The sequence below is a fragment of the Eretmochelys imbricata genome, chromosome 3, assembly GCF_965152235.1.
Source record: "Eretmochelys imbricata isolate rEreImb1 chromosome 3, rEreImb1.hap1, whole genome shotgun sequence".
Classification (NCBI taxonomy): domain Eukaryota; kingdom Metazoa; phylum Chordata; order Testudines; family Cheloniidae; genus Eretmochelys; species Eretmochelys imbricata.
The window spans coordinates 165,998,935-166,019,630 of NC_135574.1; the positions used below are offsets into that span (position 1 = coordinate 165,998,935).

General features: G+C 43.0%; 1 protein-coding gene across 3 annotated transcripts in view; it reads right to left on the reverse strand.

Annotated features, from left to right (window-relative positions):
- The window catches only part of RPS6KC1 (ribosomal protein S6 kinase C1), a 114,368-nt gene that overhangs the window by 17,560 nt on the left and 76,112 nt on the right, over positions 1-20,696 (reverse strand). For all 3 annotated transcript variants that reach the window (XM_077813758.1, XM_077813759.1, XM_077813760.1), the window contains 2 exons: positions 1,938-3,524; positions 1,577-1,666 (listed from right to left, as the gene is read on the reverse strand). In XM_077813758.1, the coding sequence (XP_077669884.1) occupies positions 1,577-1,666; positions 1,938-3,524 (1,677 nt within the window). The remainder of the gene's footprint in view (positions 1-1,576; positions 1,667-1,937; positions 3,525-20,696) is intronic.

A 20,696-nucleotide genomic window follows, 5' to 3' on the forward strand; every position in this document is an offset into this window, starting at 1 on the left:
GCAATGCCACTCACTGAAATTTGGCCCAGTCATCACTCAGTCTGGCTGGGTCAAATTTCAGCGGCATTGGAACCATGCAGCCAAACCAATGTTCCAGGCTACTCTGGCAGTAGCCAGACTGATTTAGCACGAGACCAGTGCTTAAAAGTGCTCAGGAAAGCCCCCCCGCCCCAGCTCCGTGGCCTATGGAACTTTGACCAAGTGCAAAAACCTTCAGAGGAGGCATTTGCCCCCTCCCACAGCAACCCCAATTGGCACCAGAGATCTGGAGGTTTTCCTGTTCCTGAGATTAAGGTAGTGAGGTGTTTTGTGTTGTCTGAAAATATAAAGAAGTATCTGGCTGTGATTCAGAGACATTCATAATCTTCTTCCTGTAAACTGGCCCAGCACCACCTTCAGTGCAAGTCAGGTTGGGCAGAGACAAAGTGCAATGTCACAGTGGGGGGTCCGAATTCAAGTTTTAGCAGCTGCCAATGGACCATATTCTACTGTCTATTCACACTGTGTAGCCCCTTACTCCATTTGATTTTAAGGGGACTAACTCACAGAATGAAGTGGTGCTCAATGCTAAGTTCTGAAGCCATCTTTTAAATTGTTTATAAGCTATTATTCAACCAATCTTTATCAAGCGTGGTCACTGACTATGTACATGCCTTAGTTATGGACCACCTGCATGCCAAGTTTCAAAGTTCAACCTGTGTGTGAATTCAGCAGGAAGTGTACAGGGCATTCTAAATTTTAAAGCAAGGAAGTTTTCCCCTTCACAAAGAGTCAGTTGAATAGATTTTGCTCAAACTTCCCAAACAGTTCATCTGTGGACAGAACTCACAAATGAAAAATCTCAGCCACTAAAATAATTTGAAGTTTTTGTTGTATGTTTCTAAGCTAGTTTATAACCTCTTGTTTTCAAAATTTCATACGTGAAACTATTTAGCCATCTCATTTTTGCCAGGCATTACCACTTGACCACTACATAAAATTAGCAGTTTTCAGGTTGAAGCACAGCATTTACCAGAAAAGCTAAGATGCATATTTTATCCCATTGGGTTTAATAGAAATGGTTCTAAGAAAACATACCTATCTCTAAATTATTTCCAGTTTTGCTCATCATAGGTGCCTCACATATTTGTATGTTTATTACAGTTTTATATTTAAAGCTGTTGTAAGATTTATGTTTCTCTTATTATTGTACATTTGTTAAGTTTGTATTTTTAAAATCTTTTTGTGGCATCTTCAGTCTGAACTGCTCTTTTTTCTTTAATTGCTCTTTTCAGGGATCAGGCATGCCCTCACTGAAACTGGAAATATCCTAAGGAAAACAAAATGTTTCCTAAAAAACAAGAAGTTCAGTGCAGTAACCTTTTATAGAGGAGCTACATAACACATCAAACTACAGGTCAGTTGAACAGTGGTATAGTTACCAGCTCTCTCAGATTCTATGATAGTCAGAAAAAATCCTAATCAGATATTGCATGAACTTGAGGTACCAAAGAGAAGTATGTTATATAGGCTCCCTGAGAAAATGAAAACTGCTGATCTGTTTTCCAAGTGAAACATTTTAGGTGATTGCTCTAACCTGGGGCACAGTACATTCTCTCCATGGCATCGTTGTCACAGGAATCTTCAACCTCACTCCACCTGCTAAAATACGTTAGCTGAATGTGTCCTAAAAACAAAACGACAGGAGAAATCAAAACATTTTTCCCTTCCATTTTCTACAGAAGTGAACTGTAATTACTCCTTTTGTAGCTAAAAACAGTATCATTAAGAATAATGGCATCATTAAGTACTAGAAGCTATTACTGGGGGTGAATTTGCTGCACTGATAATGAAGCTCTAGACAGGAAATGAAGATACTAATTACAAGATAAAACGCCTACCCAGTTAATTGGAAGCAACAGCGAATAAAAAGAAATGCATTTGCAAAAGTTCCTGACCTCTATCATTCAATAAGATGTTGTTTGGGTTCAAATCGCGGCACACAATTCCTTCTCTATGTAAAGCATCAAGAGCTACAACCATTTCAGCTGCCCATCTTTGAATGCAACCCTCTGGGATGTAAAATCTGGAGGTTAGTGCTAGTCTTTTGTCAAGGTCCTGAAAAATTTGATGTATCTCCTTCTCTCCTTCTAGTGCTATTTCACTCTTGCCCTCCACTGCTGACTCTTTGCTTTCTGCTTTTGGTAAGACAGCAGGGTTTGTTTTCTCTTTACCAAAGTCTTCCGTTTGATCAGAAAATAGCAACACTGCTTGATTTCTTACAATGCCTCCATCTAAACTATATTCTTTAGCACCTGAAAGTGGGTTAGAAATAAATAAGAAATTTTCTTCTGTGCTTGTTGCATTTAATGATGAGGAAGAAATTACTCCGAGTCCTTGAAACTGAGCCACATCTTCTGAACTAGCCAGGTCAGTGTCAGATGTAAATAGCGTCCTGACAATTTCCTGAGTGACATCATATTGTCCTTCTGATTCCTTGCTAGAAGGATGGCCCAGTTCTGGTACCACATGATTTAACTTTTGATCAAGTGCTTTGCATTGCTCTGTACTATTATTTAATTGTAAGACATCAGGGGTTTCTAACAGTTTGCTTTCCAAGATGTTTACATCAGTCTTTGTAAACTTTTTTGGCCTAACCACCGGCACTTCTTCCAGTTTCTCAGAGACACCAGGTAAATTTATCAGAAGATCGGGCCTTCCTTCATCAGCACTACTTACATCATCAAAAGCAGCATCCTTAAAAGAAATTACCGGCACAGAGTCATTGGAACCCCGGCTTATTGTGTCCTGGGCTCTAAAGCCCACCTTTCTTTCCATTGTTTCAAGGCTCCTGTCATGATCAGGTGCAGAAAAAAATGGCTTTAAAGATTCTGATTTTAAGCTATACAATTTATCTCCAAAATCAAGCCCCAGAAGTTCACTGGTGCTGTCTTTACTGTCTATTCTGAAGAATTCCATAGGGCTGTGCTTGGATTTACTTAATGAGTCTGATATCCTAGTAGGACTAAGTACTTCCGGGTCAGCATCTTCAGTGAAAAACTTTAGCTCCCGAGAGGTGATCTGAGAGCTGAGGCTATCATTGCCAACTAAAGTATGTGCCTGTAAGCATCCTAACTCTTTGGTTTTAAGATCTTCTCCCTCTGGTTTCGGCACAGGTTCCTCATTTAAAGAGCCAGGATCAATTTTTTCTTGCCCATATTCATTGCATAATGTTAAATAACTAGTAGTGCATTCTTCTTCTGAACTTGACCCAGAATCTGTCCATTTGGGAGAACCTTCTTGGCCATCTTCCTGGTTACTACTCTCATCTTGAGAACTTGGTGTAAGGCTGCTCTTCAGAGGTATAACTCTCAGCATGTTCCCCCCATTGCTTCCTTTGGAGTCAACACTACTGCTGATTTCTGTAGGGCTAGGGGTTGGCAGCTGCAGGTGAATTTTAGTAGAACTTTTGAGTTCATGGATTTCAAAGCTTTCTTCAGGGCTTCTGTTTAAGAATTTACTGATGTAAGACCACAGTCTGCCTCCTACGAAGGAAGAAAAAGAAAAATCACAATTTAACTCAGAACTAAAACACTGTTTCATTATGAGATATAAAATACACAAGTCACCAGGGCAAATTACTTCCTTATGCCAATTAGAGGAGGTTAGAACTGCTATTTCAATAGAGAATAGCTAGAGGGACCCTGTCGACTTAAATTTATTAATACATTCATGTTAGTAGCAGCATCTTCGATTATTAAAATAGAAAGAATGTTTAAAATCCTACAGAATGGTCTCTAACCAAGTGGTTCCAGGATTACAACTGCTCTCCCATTTCAGGACATATCAAGAATCAGCGAAAATAAGGTTCCCTGCAACCATTCTGCATTTCCTGAGATGCTTCTGAATCGCAGCTCCAATCTTCTATGTGACATCAGGGGAGGGAAAAAAGGAGGGATGGAATAAAGGAGGAATTATTACCAAGTTCTAGGTTTTCCCCTCTTCAATTTTGTGGGTATTAGTGCCCCTCTGCTCCCTATTAGTAGGATACAGATACAGATATTTCTTTTCTTGCTTTTTGAAGGTATCTTATTAGTCTATTAAATCAGGATTGTTTCTCCCCCTGCCCTCCCAAGTTAAGATTTCTTCCCTAATACCTTGCTATATTATGCAATTTTTTTTTTTTGCTGGTGGCTGGGGGGAGGATTTTAATCAATACACTTCAGTAACAGATATCAGAATCTATGGCTAAAGAGGAAGGAATAAGACAGAGCATCTGTCTCTGTCCCAACCCAAGCCTAGTTCTCTCATCTCTGAAAAGTTCAATAAAGTTACAGCACTAAATGTAACCACTGTATTGGCTGCAGTTAAACTTTGGAAATAATAAAATTGGATGGTTACTCTTGAAAATCTTGAAAATTCTATTAATGCTTGTTATAAACAATTACAGATCATGGGTACAAAGCAGGAGGTTGCACAAAATTAAATTAGAAGATAGTAGAATAATAGAAGATTAGCATTGGAAGAGACCTCAGGAGGTCACCTAGTCCAACCCACTGCTTAAAGCAAGACCAATCCCAACTAAATCATCCCAGCCAGGGCTTTGTTAAGCCAGGCCTTAAAAAGCTCTAAGGTTGGAGATTCCACCACCTCCCTAGGTAACCCATTCCAGTGCTTCACCACCCTCCTAGTGAAACAGTTTTTCCTAATATCCAGCCTAGACCTCCCGCACTGCAACTTGAGACTATTGCTCCTTGTTCTGTCATCTGCCACCACTGAGAACAGCCTAGCTCCATCCTCTTTGGAACCCCACTTCAGGTAGTTGAAGGCTGCTATCAAATCCCCCCCACACTCTTCTTTTCTGCAGACTAAATAAGACCAGTTCCCTCAGCCTCTCCTCATAAGTCATGTGTCCCAGCCCCCTAGTCATTTTCTTTGCCCTCTCCTGGACTCTCTCCAATTTGTTCTATTGTGCTTGCTTGGTCCTAAGAACTTGACCTCAAGCAGGAAGAGAGAGGTCCTAGAAAACTTTCAAGGAGGAAAAAAATGCGAATTCAATAAGTTCCCTTTCAAAATAACAGAGTTTACTGAAATTCCTGAAAGTATGTGTGATTGAACAAGATCTTCAGTAGCTACAATGAAGCTAACTGTATCAAACAAAAAAAAATATTAATAGAAAATTCTAACAGTTTGGAAACTGATAGTAAGGAGGACAATCTGGATCTATTCACATACATGCTCTCAACCTACAAGTTGTAAACAGGTGTCAGGGTGTCACCACCTTGACATTCCCATATAATTAAATGTGACGGTCCCAGCTACATGGGCAGGAAAACATGGAGGGGGTCCTGATATAGAAAACACTGAGAATCAATCATTGTTTATATCATAATTTTAGATCCTGATTTTAAGATGTTCATGGTTATCACGAATACATGTCTGTATTTAAATGAGTCATATGGAATGTTATCTCATTTTATTGTATTACGTAAAAGTTTTAGAGTTGGTCAAATTTTGGGAGGGTTGCAAAAGTTTGATGCTTTGTCCACCATTTACCGCTCCCCCACACAAAGAATTCAAAACAAAAATGTTTTAAACAATTTGTTAAAACATATAGTTTCAAATTTTCAGTTCTGAGTTCCCCACTGCCACCATCTCTCTCTCTCTCACTTTAGCAGCAGCAGAGGAAAGTGGGGTTGGGGGACCACTCTCCCCTCTTTACCTGTCCCCGCACACTTTTTTCCCCACAACTGGAAAAAAAGACGGAGCAAAAGTGAATGTGGGATTTTTATTCCACAATTCTGAATGAAAATTTCAAAAATAATTTATTTTTGTTAGGTTTTGTTGAAATCATATTTTTAAATGCTAAAAATTTGGCAAAATAATTTTGACCAGCTCATTCATTTACATATAATGGAAATATTAAAGGTTTGCCTGTACCAATTAATAAAACTTCATTTGACAACACTCCCCTAACCCATCCATAAATATAGACCCTGGAACTTCTTGCACATGAGTGGACTGTCATGGAGCTCCCAGACGAGAGCAGCAGTCCACTGACACTTAAGAGGTGGCAGAATGTGGGCTTAGCTTTTATACACCATTGAGGTCGGAAGAAACCCCCTGTCTAAGAGATGTCGTTGGGGCATAGGAGCTGTACTATCAGGGAACCAGAGGTGGCATGGGGACCCTGGGCATCCATATGCAGCATTTTGCCCACTCCTCTGGCTACAGAATCCACAAGTGCCAAGCCAGTCCCCATTCTCATATCTTCCTGATTCCCTTCAGAAATATATCAAGGAAAATCAACAGTGGGATAAGAGAATTCTCAAGAAGTTTTTTATCCCCACATCCTCCTCCCTAGCTATTTCTGCTAGTAGGGTAACCCAGGGCATTATTGTTTCTTTATGTTTCACATACATTTGATCCTATCAACGTCAAAAAAGACTCTCAAGTCACTATGTAACGGTTTAAGAAGAGAATAGCGCATGCCGGTTTTAAAGGTTTTTATTTCTGGCTTTTTAACAGAGAATCCAATTCCCTTAGTCCTAGTAGGCATCTAAAGATGGTCAGTAGGTCAGCTTCCAATTATTATACTTAAGATCAATGAAAATAATCAAATTTACACTATTATTCTGACACTAGTGAAAACAGTTTAATGGCCATACTGCCTACCCTTCAATAATTACTCCCAGTATAAACCTTCCTCTTTTTAAAAGCTTAAGAGAAAAAAGTTTATGATTCAATAATTACTTGTAGTAGGAAACGATAAAAAACTGTTGATTATTGCTTTCTGATTTACAGTTAAGTGCAACTAAATGAAAAACCATTTGATTAATGTCCAAATTAATATATATAGCTGTTTATGTATAAGTATTTCAAGAGCGGCCTCCTGGTCAAGTGGAAATATGTAAATAAATGCTGTTCAATAATTTTGCTCAATACTGAAAAACAACAATTTTATTCCCTTCTGAAAATGCCCACTCCAGGGTCAAACAAGAGCAATATTTGTTTCTGGGTATATAATTATGTTTTTATGAGTGACACACAAATAATCTCCCCCTCCTCTCACCATGTGTTGGGTAAAATCAAGAAAACCCATTAGTAAGCCATGCTAATATTGTATCAGGAATCTATAAAAGCTAAAATTACAGAAGTCAGTCCATGCAAGTAGGCTTCAGTCACTTTGTCAAATATTGTCTAACATACTAAATAACGGTAAAAAGTATCACTGCAAAACTGAACTTTATTCATCTTTAATAGAATCACAGGAAACTAGCATCAATGCCACCAAATTTCCTTACTAATCTAATCTAATCTTTCTACCACAAGGTTGCCAGTCATTCTATACATTTTATAGTATAAATACATCAACACTAATGTACTAAAACGTATTTGTACCAAGGAATATATGAAGTGTTTCCTATGTGCAATGTGGAAGAGTTAATATTGCTGCAGAAATCTTCTGAGTGACACCTACTTGAAATCTAGTTTATTTAAAAAAAAAAAAAAGTAATTTGACTTTTGACATTTCTAGCAAACGCTGGCCTTTTTTTTTTTTTTTAATTACATAAGGCCAAATCACTTTAATCAGGATAGGAGAAGTTCATTTTTACTATTTTTTTTTAATAGTTACCTTATACAAAAATCCACCTTTTGGATTACACAAACCATGGATGAGCATTCCAGAAGGAATTTAAGAAAGTTAAGTTCGCCTGAAAAGCAGGATATCAGAACGCAAGTGGAAACCCAGCCATACTGATTGCTACCAGGAACCACTACAGTATTAACTGAAATAAAGTGCATTCCCAGTAAATTTTACTTTAATCAAGTACTAGTGTCACAGCAAAAAAATAATATTTGACTCTTATATAGAGCTAGGAGGCATTTTTCAGCTGAAACTTCTTTCTGCCAGAAAATGCAGATCTGGTAAACCAAAACATTTCGTGAATTCGTGTCGATGTCAGCAAATTGTTTCACTCTGGAATTTTTTTTTTCCCTAGAAATGTCAAAAGATGAATGCCCTGATCACTGGGCTACAGGTTACTTTGATGGGTCTCTTTCTCAAATTTCATCTGCTGAAACCATTATGCTTTGGATAAGTAGGTAAATATTTATTAATCCAGAGGGAGAGAGAATCTCTCTATAGCCCAATGGTTAGGGAGGTGGGGTACCCACATTTTAGCCCTTGCTCCAATTAGTTTTCAATTATTTATACAAAAGTAGCACATTTCCTCCACATATCTCTGTAGTGAGGCGGTGTGGTACCCACCCCACCACCCCGCCAAGGGAAGAACCTCCCCAGACACCAAAGTGGGCGGAGCCAGTGGATCCTGTGCCCTCCCCCCAGAGATCAAGGCGCAGGACAGGAAGTAGAAAAGCCCAACCCCGGAGCTCAGTTGGGCAGCAGCAGCTGGAGAGGCCAGACACCTGTGGCCTGGCTCCAGTTTGGGAGACCCCGGCAAGCCGCAGCCGACCCGAGGACTGGCTGGACTGGCCAATGTCTGACGCTAACCGATACACAGAGGAGCTGCCAAGCCTACCCCTCGCCAGCGACCCAGAGGAGCTGCCAAGCCTACCCCTCGCTGGCGACCCAGAGGAGCTGCCAAGCTACCCCTCGCCGGCGACCCAGAGGAACCCATGGTGCTGGGAACCCTCCAAGGACACCGCCCTGACCCAGGTACCCTACGAGGGGGAGTCTGGAAGTAGCCTGGGGGCCGCCAACCCTAGGCTGGCTGCAGCACTGACAGAGCCAATGTCAGTGTGTTGCGGCCAGGACCCCCACTGACACAGCAGCGGGTCTTTGACCACTGCCAGGGCCCTGGGCTGGGACGCAGTGGAGTGGGTGGGCCTGCGTCCCCCCTGCCACCCACCTCACAGTAAGCAATCTTCCCCTCCCCCTGGTTGCTAAAGCTAGGAGCCTGGGGTTTGCTGTGAACAATTTGCTCAGTCCCTGTCAAGGTTCCTCCCCCACTCTGAACTCTAGGGTACAGATGTGGGGACCTGCATGAAAAACCTCCTAAGCTTATCTTTACCAGCTTAGGTCAAAACTTCCCCAAGGTACAAAGTATTCCACCCGTGGTCCTTGGAATGGCCGCTACCACCACCAAACTAATACTGGTTACTGGGGAAGAGCTGTTTGGACGCGTCTTTCCCCCCAAAATACTTCCCAAAACCCTGCACCCCACTTCCTGGACAAGGTTTGGTAAAAAGCCTCACCAATTTGCCTAGATGACTACAGACCCAGACCCTTGGATCTTAAGAACAATGAACAATCCTCCCAACACTTGCACCCCCCCCTTTCCTGGGAAATGTTGGATAAAAAGCCTCACCAATTTGCATAGGTGACCACAGACCCAAACCCTTGGATCTGAGAACAATGAAAAAGCATTCAGTCTTTTACAAGAAGACTTTTAATAGAAAATAGAAGTAAATAGAAATGAAGAAATCCCCCCTGTAAAATCAGGATGGTAGATATCTTACAGGGTAATTAGATTAGAAAACATAGAGAACCCCTCTAGGCAAAACCTTAAGTTACAAAAAAGATACACAGACAGAAATAGTTATTCTATTCAGCACAATTCTTTTCTCAGCCATTTAAAGAAATCATAATCTAACACATACCTAGCTAGATTACTTACTAAAAGTTCTAAGACTCCATTCCTGTTCTGTCCCTGGCAAAAGCAGCATGCAGACAGACACAGACCCTTTGTTTCTCTCCCTCCTCCCAGCTTTTGAAAGTATCTTGTCCCCTCATTGGTCATTTTGGTCAGGTGCCAGCGAGGTTACCTTTAGCTTCTTAACCCTTTACAGGTGAGAGGAGCTTTCCCCTGGCCAGGAGGGATTTCAAAGGGGTTTACCCTTCCCTTTATATTTATGACACGCCCCCCAAATCTCAGCTAGGGTGAAACACTCGCTGGGATTTCTTCCTGGAGCTCTAGGAAAAACAGAGTTAATAAGACACATGCATCTCTAAATATACTACCAAGTACATAAAGACTAACAATATTTTCCACATCTCAAGGACGATTTTAACCAGTTGACTCTGGGAAACTTTCACGGGAGAGTGCATCAGCCACTTTGTTAGAAGCTCCTGAGATGTGTTGGATGTCGAAATCAAAATCTTGGAGAGCTAAACTCCACCGAAGAAGTTTTTTGTTAGTTTCTTTGACGGTGTGAAGCCATTTTAGTGCAGCATGGTCGGTCTGCAGGTGGAAACGCCGTCCCCAAACATATGGGCGTAGCTTTTCCAGAGCGTAGACAATGGCATAACATTCTTTTTCAGTGACTGACCAGTTGCTTTCCCTCTCAGACAGTTTTTTGCTGAGAAACACTACAGGGTGGAATTCTTGATCAGGTCCTTTTTGCATTAAAACTGCTCCCACACCACGCTCGGATGCATCTGTGGTTACTAGGAACGGTTTGTCAAAGTCTGGGGCCCTTAGTACAGGGTCAGACATGAGTGTTGCTTTAAGCTTGTTAAAGGCCTTCTGACACTTTCCGGTCCACTGAACAGCATTTGGCTGTTTCTTTTTGGTTAGGTCTGTCAGTGGGGCAGCGATTTGGCTGTAGTGCGGTACAAATCGTCTGTAATAACCGGCCAAGCCTAAGAAGGATTGAACCTGTTTCTTTGACTTTGGGACAGGCCACTTTTGGATAGCATCCACTTTGGCCTGTAGGGGGCTGATAGTTCCTTGACCCACCTGGTGTCCAAGGTAAGTCACTCTGTTTAGGCCTATTTGACACTTCTTAGCCTTAACAGTTAGTCCTGCCTCCCTTATGCGCTCAAGGACTTTTTGTAGATGTTCCAGGTGGTCTACCCAGGAATCCGAAAATATGGCCACATCGTCAAGGTAGGCGACTGCATATTCTCCTAATCCCGCTAGGAGACCATCTACAAGTCTTTGGAAAGTGGCGGGTGCATTTCGCAGCCCGAAAGGGAGTACATTAAATTCATACAGCCCGAGATGTGTGATGAAGGCTGACCTTTCCTTGGCAGATTCATCTAGCGGTACCTGCCAGTACCCCTTTGTTAAGTCCAAGGTAGAGATGAACTGGGCCCGTCCCAGTTTCTCTAACAGTTCATCTGTGCGTGGCATTGGATAGTTGTCTGGGCGAGTTACAGCATTTAGCTTACGGTAGTCCACGCAAAAACGTATTTCCCCATCTGGTTTGGGAACTAGAACCACTGGAGATGCCCATGCACTTTCAGAGGGGCGGATTACACCCATCTGTAACATATCCTGGATCTCCCGTTCTATAGCAGTTTTAGCTTGAGGAGACACCCGGTAAGGTTGGGCCCTAATTGGGTGAGCATTACCTGTGTCAATGGAGTGGTATGCCCGTTCAGTCAGTCCTGGGGTGGCTGAGAACGTTGGCGCGTAGCTAGTGCACAGCTCCTGGATCTGCTGTCGCTGCATACGCCCAAGGGTCATGGAGAGGTTCACCTCTTCCACACCACCAGCACATTTCCCTTCGTAGTAGACACCTTCAGGCCACTCAGCATCATCTTCTCCCTGGGCTGTAAACTGACAAACCTTTAATTCTCTGGAATAAAAGGGCTTTAGAGAATTAATATGGTACACCTTAGGCTTTCGGTTGGAGGTGGGGAATGCTATGAGATAATTAACAGCTCCCAGGCGCTCCTGGACCGTGAATGGCCCTTCCCACGATGCTTCCATTTTATGGGCCTGGAGCGCCCTTAAGACCATGACCTGGTCTCCTACTTTGAAGGAACGCTCTCTGGCATGTTTATCATACCAGGCTTTTTGCTCTTTTTGAGCATCCTGTAAGTTTTCTTTAGCAAGGGCTAAAGAGGTTCGGAGGGTGTTTTGTAGGTTGGTTACAAAGTCCAGAATGTTAGTTCCTGGAGAAGGTGTAAATCCCTCCCATTGCTGCTTCACCAACTGCAATGGCCCCTTAACCTCACGGCCATATACAAGTTCGAATGGGGAAAACCCTAAACTGGGATGTGGTACAGCTCTGTAGGCAAAGAGCAACTGCTGCAACACTAGGTCCCAATCATTGGAGTGCTCATTTACGAATTTACGTATCATGGCCCCCAAAGTTCCATTAAACTTCTCCACCATGCCATTTGTTTGATGGTGGTAAGGAGTGGCAACCAAGTGATTTACCCCATGAGCTTCCCAAAGGTTTTTCATAGTTCCTGCCAGGAAATTAGTCCCTGCATCTGTGAGGATGTCGGAGGGCCAACCTACCCTGGCAAAAATGTCTGCTAGTGCCTGGCATACACTTTTAGCCCTGGTGTTGCTTAGAGCTACTGCTTCCGGCCATCGGGTGGCAAAATCCATGAAAGTCAGTATGTACTGCTTTCCTCTGGCTGTCTTTTTCGGAAAAGGACCCAGAATATCCACAGCTACTCGCTGAAATGGAACTTCAATGATGGGGAGTGGCTGGAGAGGGGCTTTGACCTGGTCTTGGGGTTTTCCCACTCTTTGGCACACCTCACAAGACTGGACATAGGTAGAAACATCCTTGCCCATTCCCTCCCAGTGGAATGACCCCCCCAAACGGTCTTTGGTCCTGTTCACCCCAGCATGGCCACTAGGGTGATCGTGGGCTAAGCTCAAGAGCTTGGCCCGGTATTTAGTTGGAACTACCAACTGTCTCTGAGGATGCCAGTCTTCCTGGTGTCCACCAGAAAGAGTTTCCTTGTATAAAAGTCCTCTTTCTACAACAAACCTGGATCGATTAGAAGAGCTGAGAGGCGGTGGGTTGCTCCGTGCCGCCGTCCAAGCTCTCTGGAGGCTTTCATCTGCTTCCTGTTCGGTCTGGAACTGTTCCCTTGATGCTGGGGACATCAGTTCCTCATTGGATTGTGGACCTAGGCTTGGTCCCTCTGGAAGCGATATAGGGGATGGAGCTGTTTCTGTTGACTGTGAACCGCTCTCCGCTGGTGCACTAGGTTGGGATTCAGGCTCCGGCTGAGCCTCTTGTGTAGGGTTATCGGCTGCTGCCAGTTCAGGTTCGGTGGGGCCCTCTGGTGTTGAGGTTGCAAGTACTGGATTCAGTGCTGGCACGGGGTCTGGTGTTGGTTGTTCGGCTGGTTCCGGTTCTGGGACTGGTTCCGTCTGGGTCTCTGGGACTGGATCCACTACTGCTGTTGCAGACATTGGCCTGGGGTCCGGGTCCATCACCTCTGACTGGGTCCTGATAGAAGTTTCCGGAACAGAGCTAGGCCTCACAGCTTGTTTAGCCTGGCTGCGGGTGACCATTCCCACCCTCTTGGCCTGCTTCACATGATTGGCCAAGTCTTCCCCCAACAGCATGGGGATGGGATAATCATCATAGACTGCAAAAGTCCACATTCCTGACCAGCCCTTGTACTGGACAGGCAACTTGGCTGTAGGCAAATTGAAAGAGTTGGACTTGAAGGGTTGAATCGTCACTTGGATCTCTGGGTTGATTAAATTGGGGTCCACTAAGGAAGCATGGATAGCTGACACTTGTGCTCCGGTGTCCCTCCACGCGGTGACCTTCTTCCCGCCCACACTCACAGTTTCCCTCCGCTCCAAGGGTATCTGGGAGGTATCTGGGCCTGTGGATCTCTGGTGTGATTCCGGTGCAATGAACTGTAATCTGTTGGGGTTCCTAGGGCAGTTGGCCTTTACATGCCCCAGCTCGTTACATTTAAAACATCGTCCAGCTGACGGGTCACTGGGGCGAGGAGGGTTGCTGGAGAACGGGGTGGCAGGACGATAAGGGGTCTGGAGGGTTCTTTGGGAGGTAGGTGGGGCCTTGGGCGGCCCCCGGTAATAGGGTGTGGTCTGGGGTGGTCCCTTCTGGTCTCCGCTCCAACTGCGACCAGTTTTCTTCTTCTCTGCCACCTCCACCCATCTGGCTCCAATCTCTCCTGCCTCGATTACAGTTTTGGGTTTCCCATCTAGGATGTATCTTTCTATTTCCTCAGGAACACCCTCTAAGAACTGTTCCATTTGCATTAGGAAGGGCAAATTTACTGGAGATTCAACACTTGCTCCTGATATCCAGGCATCCCAATGTTTCACAATGTGGTAGGCATGTCGGGTAAATGACATGTCTGGTTTCCACCTTAGGGCTCTGAACCTCCGACGAGACTGCTCGGGTGTTATCCCCATTCTGACTCTCGCCTTGGATTTAAACAGTTCATACTTGTTCATGTGTTCTTTAGGCATTTCAGCTGCCACCTCAGCTAAGGGTCCACTGAGCTGCGGCCTCAGCTCTACCATGTACTGGTCAGTAGAGAGGTTGTATCCAAGGCAGGCCCTTTCGAAGTTTTCTAGGAAGGCCTCAGTATCATCGCCTGCCTTGTAGGTGGGGAACTTTCTGGGATGGGAAGTGGTACTTGGAGAAGGATTACTAGGGTTTGTTGGGATATTCTGCTGAGCCTTTATCTTCTCCATCTCCTCCACATACTTCCTCTCTTTTTCCTTCTCCTCCAGTTCTTTGTCCCTCGCTTCCATAGCTCTCCTGTGAGCAGCCGCTTGGTGTTGTTCTGCCTCCCTTTCTTGTTCCTTCTTCAGCCGCATGAGTTCTATCTGTCTTTCATGTTCCCTTTGTCTTTCCTCAGCCTGAAATTTGGCTAATTCCAGCTGTAGTCGAGCTGAGGATTTGGTCATTCTAACCTCTCTGTTTTTAACTAACTTTACACCCGAGGTTTAGAAATAAACAAACAAAACTTGGCTGTAAAATTTTGCTGTGCTGGAATAGAATACCTATTCTCTGATAGTGATTGTCAGCCTACAGAAAAAGACAATTCCCTTGTCTCTGTTCTGGGCCCAACTTAAAGCAAAAAACCTCCAAACTACTTGGAAACCTGCTTACCCAGCCCAAAGAAAAAGCAAATGGGTAGAACACACACCCCCTATTTACTTTTAGGAAGAAAAGAAAAAAAAAAAACCTCTGGGTTGGAAGACTGTGAATTTCCCTGCAGGAGTTAAGTACCCTGCCTCCAGGCAAAGAAAACCTGCAATTCACAAGATAATCCCCTTTTGTCTCTGCTTGGCCACAAAGCAGGGAAAACCCAAGATGCTTTCAGTTTCAAAGCTGCTTCAAAGCCACAGGAAAAAAAAATTCCTTTTTAAAATCTGTATTTCTAGTTCAAAAAATCTCAACTGGATCTCAAAATGATTTCAGGTTAATCCCACCACTATGCCACCATGTCAAGGTTCCTCCCCCACTCTGAACTCTAGGGTACAGATGTGGGGACCTGCATGAAAAACCTCCTAAGCTTATCTTTACCAGCTTAGGTCAAAACTTCCCCAAGGTACAAAGTATTCCACCCGTGGTCCTTGGAATGGCCGCTACCACCACCAAACTAATACTGGTTACTGGGGAAGAGCTGTTTGGACGCGTCTTTCCCCCCAAAATACTTCCCAAAACCCTGCACCCCACTTCCTGGACAAGGTTTGGTAAAAAGCCTCACCAATTTGCCTAGATGACTACAGACCCAGACCCTTGGATCTTAAGAACAATGAACAATCCTCCCAACACTTGCACCCCCCCCTTTCCTGGGAAATGTTGGATAAAAAGCCTCACCAATTTGCATAGGTGACCACAGACCCAAACCCTTGGATCTGAGAACAATGAAAAAGCATTCAGTCTTTTACAAGAAGACTTTTAATAGAAAATAGAAGTAAATAGAAATGAAGAAATCCCCCCTGTAAAATCAGGATGGTAGATATCTTACAGGGTAATTAGATTAGAAAACATAGAGAACCCCTCTAGGCAAAACCTTAAGTTACAAAAAAGATACACAGACAGAAATAGTTATTCTATTCAGCACAATTCTTTTCTCAGCCATTTAAAGAAATCATAATCTAACACATACCTAGCTAGATTACTTACTAAAAGTTCTAAGACTCCATTCCTGTTCTGTCCCTGGCAAAAGCAGCATGCAGACAGACACAGACCCTTTGTTTCTCTCCCTCCTCCCAGCTTTTGAAAGTATCTTGTCCCCTCATTGGTCATTTTGGTCAGGTGCCAGCGAGGTTACCTTTAGCTTCTTAACCCTTTACAGGTGAGAGGAGCTTTCCCCTGGCCAGGAGGGATTTCAAAGGGGTTTACCCTTCCCTTTATATTTATGACAGTCCCTATCGGAGGGCCTGAGCCCTTGACTGTTGGTTTGCTGCCCCGCCTTAACCCAGGGCCTGGGTTTATACTGAACTGCTTGCACGGCCCAGCCTCAAAGTCTGGGCCATAGACTGGGTATTCCCTAACCCAGCAGAGAATGTAATGAGGCATTGTGGTACCCCACTCCCCTGCTGAGGGACGAGCCCTGGCTGAGTTCCCTTACAATCTCAAAACATCTTACACATAAGGATTATGTGTATCTGTTGTACAAATGTGGAAACTGAGGTACAGGTGGAGTGACTTGCTCAATGACACACCATAGGGCAGTGAAAGAGCCAGGAATAGACTTGGCTCTCCTAACCCAGTCCTGTGCCACTGCAGCATATTAGCTACAATGGAAACTTATTTTTAAAAGTGAACTTGTATGCAGAAAAATGCAAACAATGCATGTATAGCACAGAGCATATTAGTCACTCAGACAGCATAGGCACGTTACAGACAGAAGATTAGATCTCCACCCCCAAAGAGATGAATCATAAAAGTCAGTGTACAGAAAAGTGATAGGAAATTTGAATGCAATCAAAAGCAAAGTGGGTAGGCAGTGATGCTGAACAGGAGTTCCACAATTTAGATTTTAGTTAGTTCCTGTTAGTTTCACAATTTTTAGATTTTCTTTTAAATGTTTTCTGTAGGGAGGGTGTGGGTGTATGCTAGTTTGAAGTAGTGACAAAGACAAGAGGATACAAAGACTTTTGGATAAGTATCATTAGGATGAAAGAAAACCTGACAGTAAATTCAGTTTCCTAGCCATGCTTTAGTTTTAGTTTACAAGAGGAATTAATGTCCTGTTGAATTTTGACTCATCCTGCAGAAACATTACATTGCAAGTTCACATCCTGAAAAACTAAGCAGATGTATCGCAAAAACAATCATTTAGCTTTTGGTAAGTTGGCCCAGGAGTCTGCAATGCAGGGCTATGTATTCTGGTGCCTGCAAAACATGATTATAGCTGAAAAATTGTGGACATACTGGATTTGGGCTTTGCTAAATACAGTTAAAGACAACAATCTGGGTTCCCAAATAACCATGACCACACAGGGGAGAGAGAAGAGGAGTGCTGAGACACATCTACTCAATTCATCCTTCAAAACCCTCCCAAATTCTGTACCTTAGTGGAAAAAGGGGGAAATGGTTTCAAGATTCATAAATCCAAAGGCCAGAAGGGACCACTGTGATAATCTAGTCTGACCTCCTGTATAGCACAGGCCATAGAACTTCCTCCAAATAATTCATTTTTAACTATACACCTCTACCCCGATATAATGCGACCCAATATAACACGAATTCGGATATAATGCGGTAAAGCAGCGCCCGGGGGAGAGGGTTGGGGGGGGCAGGCCGTGCGCTCCGGTGGATCAAAGCAAGTTCGATATAACGCAGTAAGAAATTTTGGCTCCCGAAGACAGCGCTATATCAGGGTAGGGGTGTAGTATATCTTTAAAAAAAAAACCAATCATGATATTCCACCCTACTGAAAATACATCTCACCCTACTGCTCCTTTGATCACAAGCCACATAAAGTATCTCATGTTTTGTGAGTGGCACTGCTGGCAGAAAAAATTAAATCCAGATCTTGTAAAGAAGAGATGCAGCCACTAGTCAACTTCATAATAGATAAAATGATTATTAAAACATATATACTTATATATGTGCAGTGCCCAACATAACTGTGACCTCACTTCTGGGCACTACCATAACATAAGCAATAACTCCACCAACGCAGTGGATGCTGTAGTGTACATAGGACACAGGAGTTTATCACCAGAACCTCTAACATGACAGTACAATAGTTAAAAACAGAGTCCTGCACATATTACCGCCTTCAGCATTGCTAACCCTGGTGGTGAATAACAGCTACAAACTTTGCTAGCATAGAAGAAGCCTGTGTGCCCACCATCTGACAAAAATTGAGAGAGCGCGCCATCATTTCAAACCAGCCTTTGGACAAGGACAGAACAGTCACTACTACTTTCTCGGGACTGGCAATAGAATCTTTAGGGTTAGTAATGTAATCCATTCCGACCAGCGAGTCCCTAGTTTGGCAAGACAGACCACCACTGAATTGCTGTCCATTAGTTCCCATACCCTGAAAGCCTCCTCAATTTGAAGTTTCTTGAGCGCTCTCCAGACTGATAGGAGCTCCAGCTTGTTTATGCCTAAAGAGATGTGACAGTTTCCAGCCGCCACTGAAACTCTGATATACCACGGAAGCCCCCCCAGCCTATTTTTGAAGCATCTGTTTCTAAAATTTCTGGCACTGGGAGTGCCAACAAAAACTAAGGCCTTGTTAACATCACACCAGCTCTCCACCACAGGACAGCTTGCCAAATGCTTTCTGACAAAGCTACCAGATACCTTTGTGGACTTCCTTGCCTCTAACACGCCTCTCTAAAGCCCTCTAATGTTTTGTGATCGTGGGAAGAGCTTATAAGGGGGTCCACCAGCCCCACTAACTGTATTTGGAGGGATGACAGCATCACCACTTCTGGGTAAAACGAGAATTTCATTTCTTCTTAATCAAAGAATGTTTGGGGTCAAGTTTTCCGAGTCGAGTTTAAAACCCAATAGTTTTAAACCTGACAGTGGATACAAGTTGTGCAGTAAAGGGAGTGGGTGTAAAATCAACAGCAAAGCCTTTCGCAGATAAGCGGCTACCTTCATAGGCAACTTTACAACCTGTTCTGAACAGGCCTTAATCCAAACGGTTTTCCAGTTAAAATTAACATTTTTATCCTTGAACTTCCAAATGGCACACTGGCCTCTAAGCATGATAAGCCACCATGGAGCAATATATAAACCAAATGTTCTATTCGCTCAATGCTCCTTTCTAATGAAACAGAACTTTTTTTGAAGTTTGGGTGCAAAGGATAAATACAGGAGTGACACGCAGTTTTAGGCATTTACACCAAAACAGGCACTGACCCGAAAGTTTTTATCCATTCCCAAAGATGACTGCAAAGCATACTCTGCCTGTTTATCTTTTTTTGTTTTTAACTGGGAGCAGTAATGCTAGTACCTCTAAGTGACTAAGCAGCCTTTTTAGCTCTACCATTACACCTTGGAGCTCTGGATCATTAAAAAGTTTTGGCTTTTGACTGATCAGGGGAACCTGAAAAGCAGAGAAAGAGATGGCTTTTAGAGGAATGAGTGTGAGGTAGCCATAATTTACGAAAACCTTCTTTGTAGGGATTTTGATAAGATTATCTACCCCAGAAATTTACAAGATTCTGGCAATCTGACTGCTATTAACTAATAGGTTTCTCCTGTCATCAACACAGCATGGTGTTCTTGTCTAACTTCCCCATACAAATACAGTGTAACTTTACCCCATTTTACAGTCATGATTTCTACTTCTACAATGTCCAACAATTTAAAAGGTCTTACTGAGTCAGCCACTATCCACTGCATCAGCCCGTATCAAAATCCCCATCCTGAGTGTCAATCACCTTCCAATTATTTTTCTTGGCAAAATTCAAAAAAGCCGCTCAGATTGGGTATCAGGACTGACAGGATTCCAACTATTCTTGTGCTCACGGTCTTCCAGCTATGCTTTACTAAGACAGAGCTGGGAAACGATCTTTGGTGTGGGAATCCAGATGAGCTGGGGAACTCAAGGGCCGATGTCAGAGAATCACCATGGATACTAGAAACACAATGGCAATATTTTTTATTTTTTTACTTTATTGACTGACAAAGGTCAGGGAAGAAGGATGGTTTCTAAATAAGAAACTGGACACGGACTCTGAAGATCTGTGTTCAAATCCTGGATCTATGACATTTCCTGTGCATAGTCTTGGGCAAGTCACCATATCACTCTGTACCTCAGTTCCCCCTCTTTAAATGGGAACACCACTTCCTTTCTATCACCCTTTGCCTTGTCTATTTATACTATAAGCTTTCAGGGTCAAGGACTTTTTCTTATAATGTGTATGGACAGCATCTAGTACAAAAGAACTTCAGACCTCAGTTGAGGCATCTAGGCACTAATCAGAAAATAAATAAATCAACAACCACAATAGTAAGTCTGGGTCATCTGGAGTTTGGATGATGGAAGCATAGCCATCCAAGAACTTTGACCACCTTGCTATGCCTCAAAGGAAGGTGAATTAGAATCTGAGGTAGCACAATTCCTCTCCAGTATCACTCGAGTACATCACTCAAGGATAAACAGGACACACTGAAGGAGGTGTTCAGGATGATTTCAGGCTGTGACAGTGTTTGTGCTACTGTGTATAGTTGAGATTGAGATAAGAACGAATAAGTGCTTATTTACAATACATTCTTTTGCATGTTTTTTCCACGTACACAAATAGGTCTTCTATTAAGGAGGGCATATTACTTTTAAAATGCAATTGTTTTTCCTTTATGTTTGGCTCACTGAAATAAGCTTAACTTATCTCTCAAAATTAGTAGTTTTTATAAGGAATCATTAACTGAACAGTGACTGAGCTTATCATGTACCCACTTCTAGACAATATGTTGCTCTATTATTCCTCATATACAAAAGGGATTTGAGAGAAAACACTTTGCCCTATACAATTTATACAAAGTAGGGATTTAGCAGCAGTTGAAACAAATTAATTTTA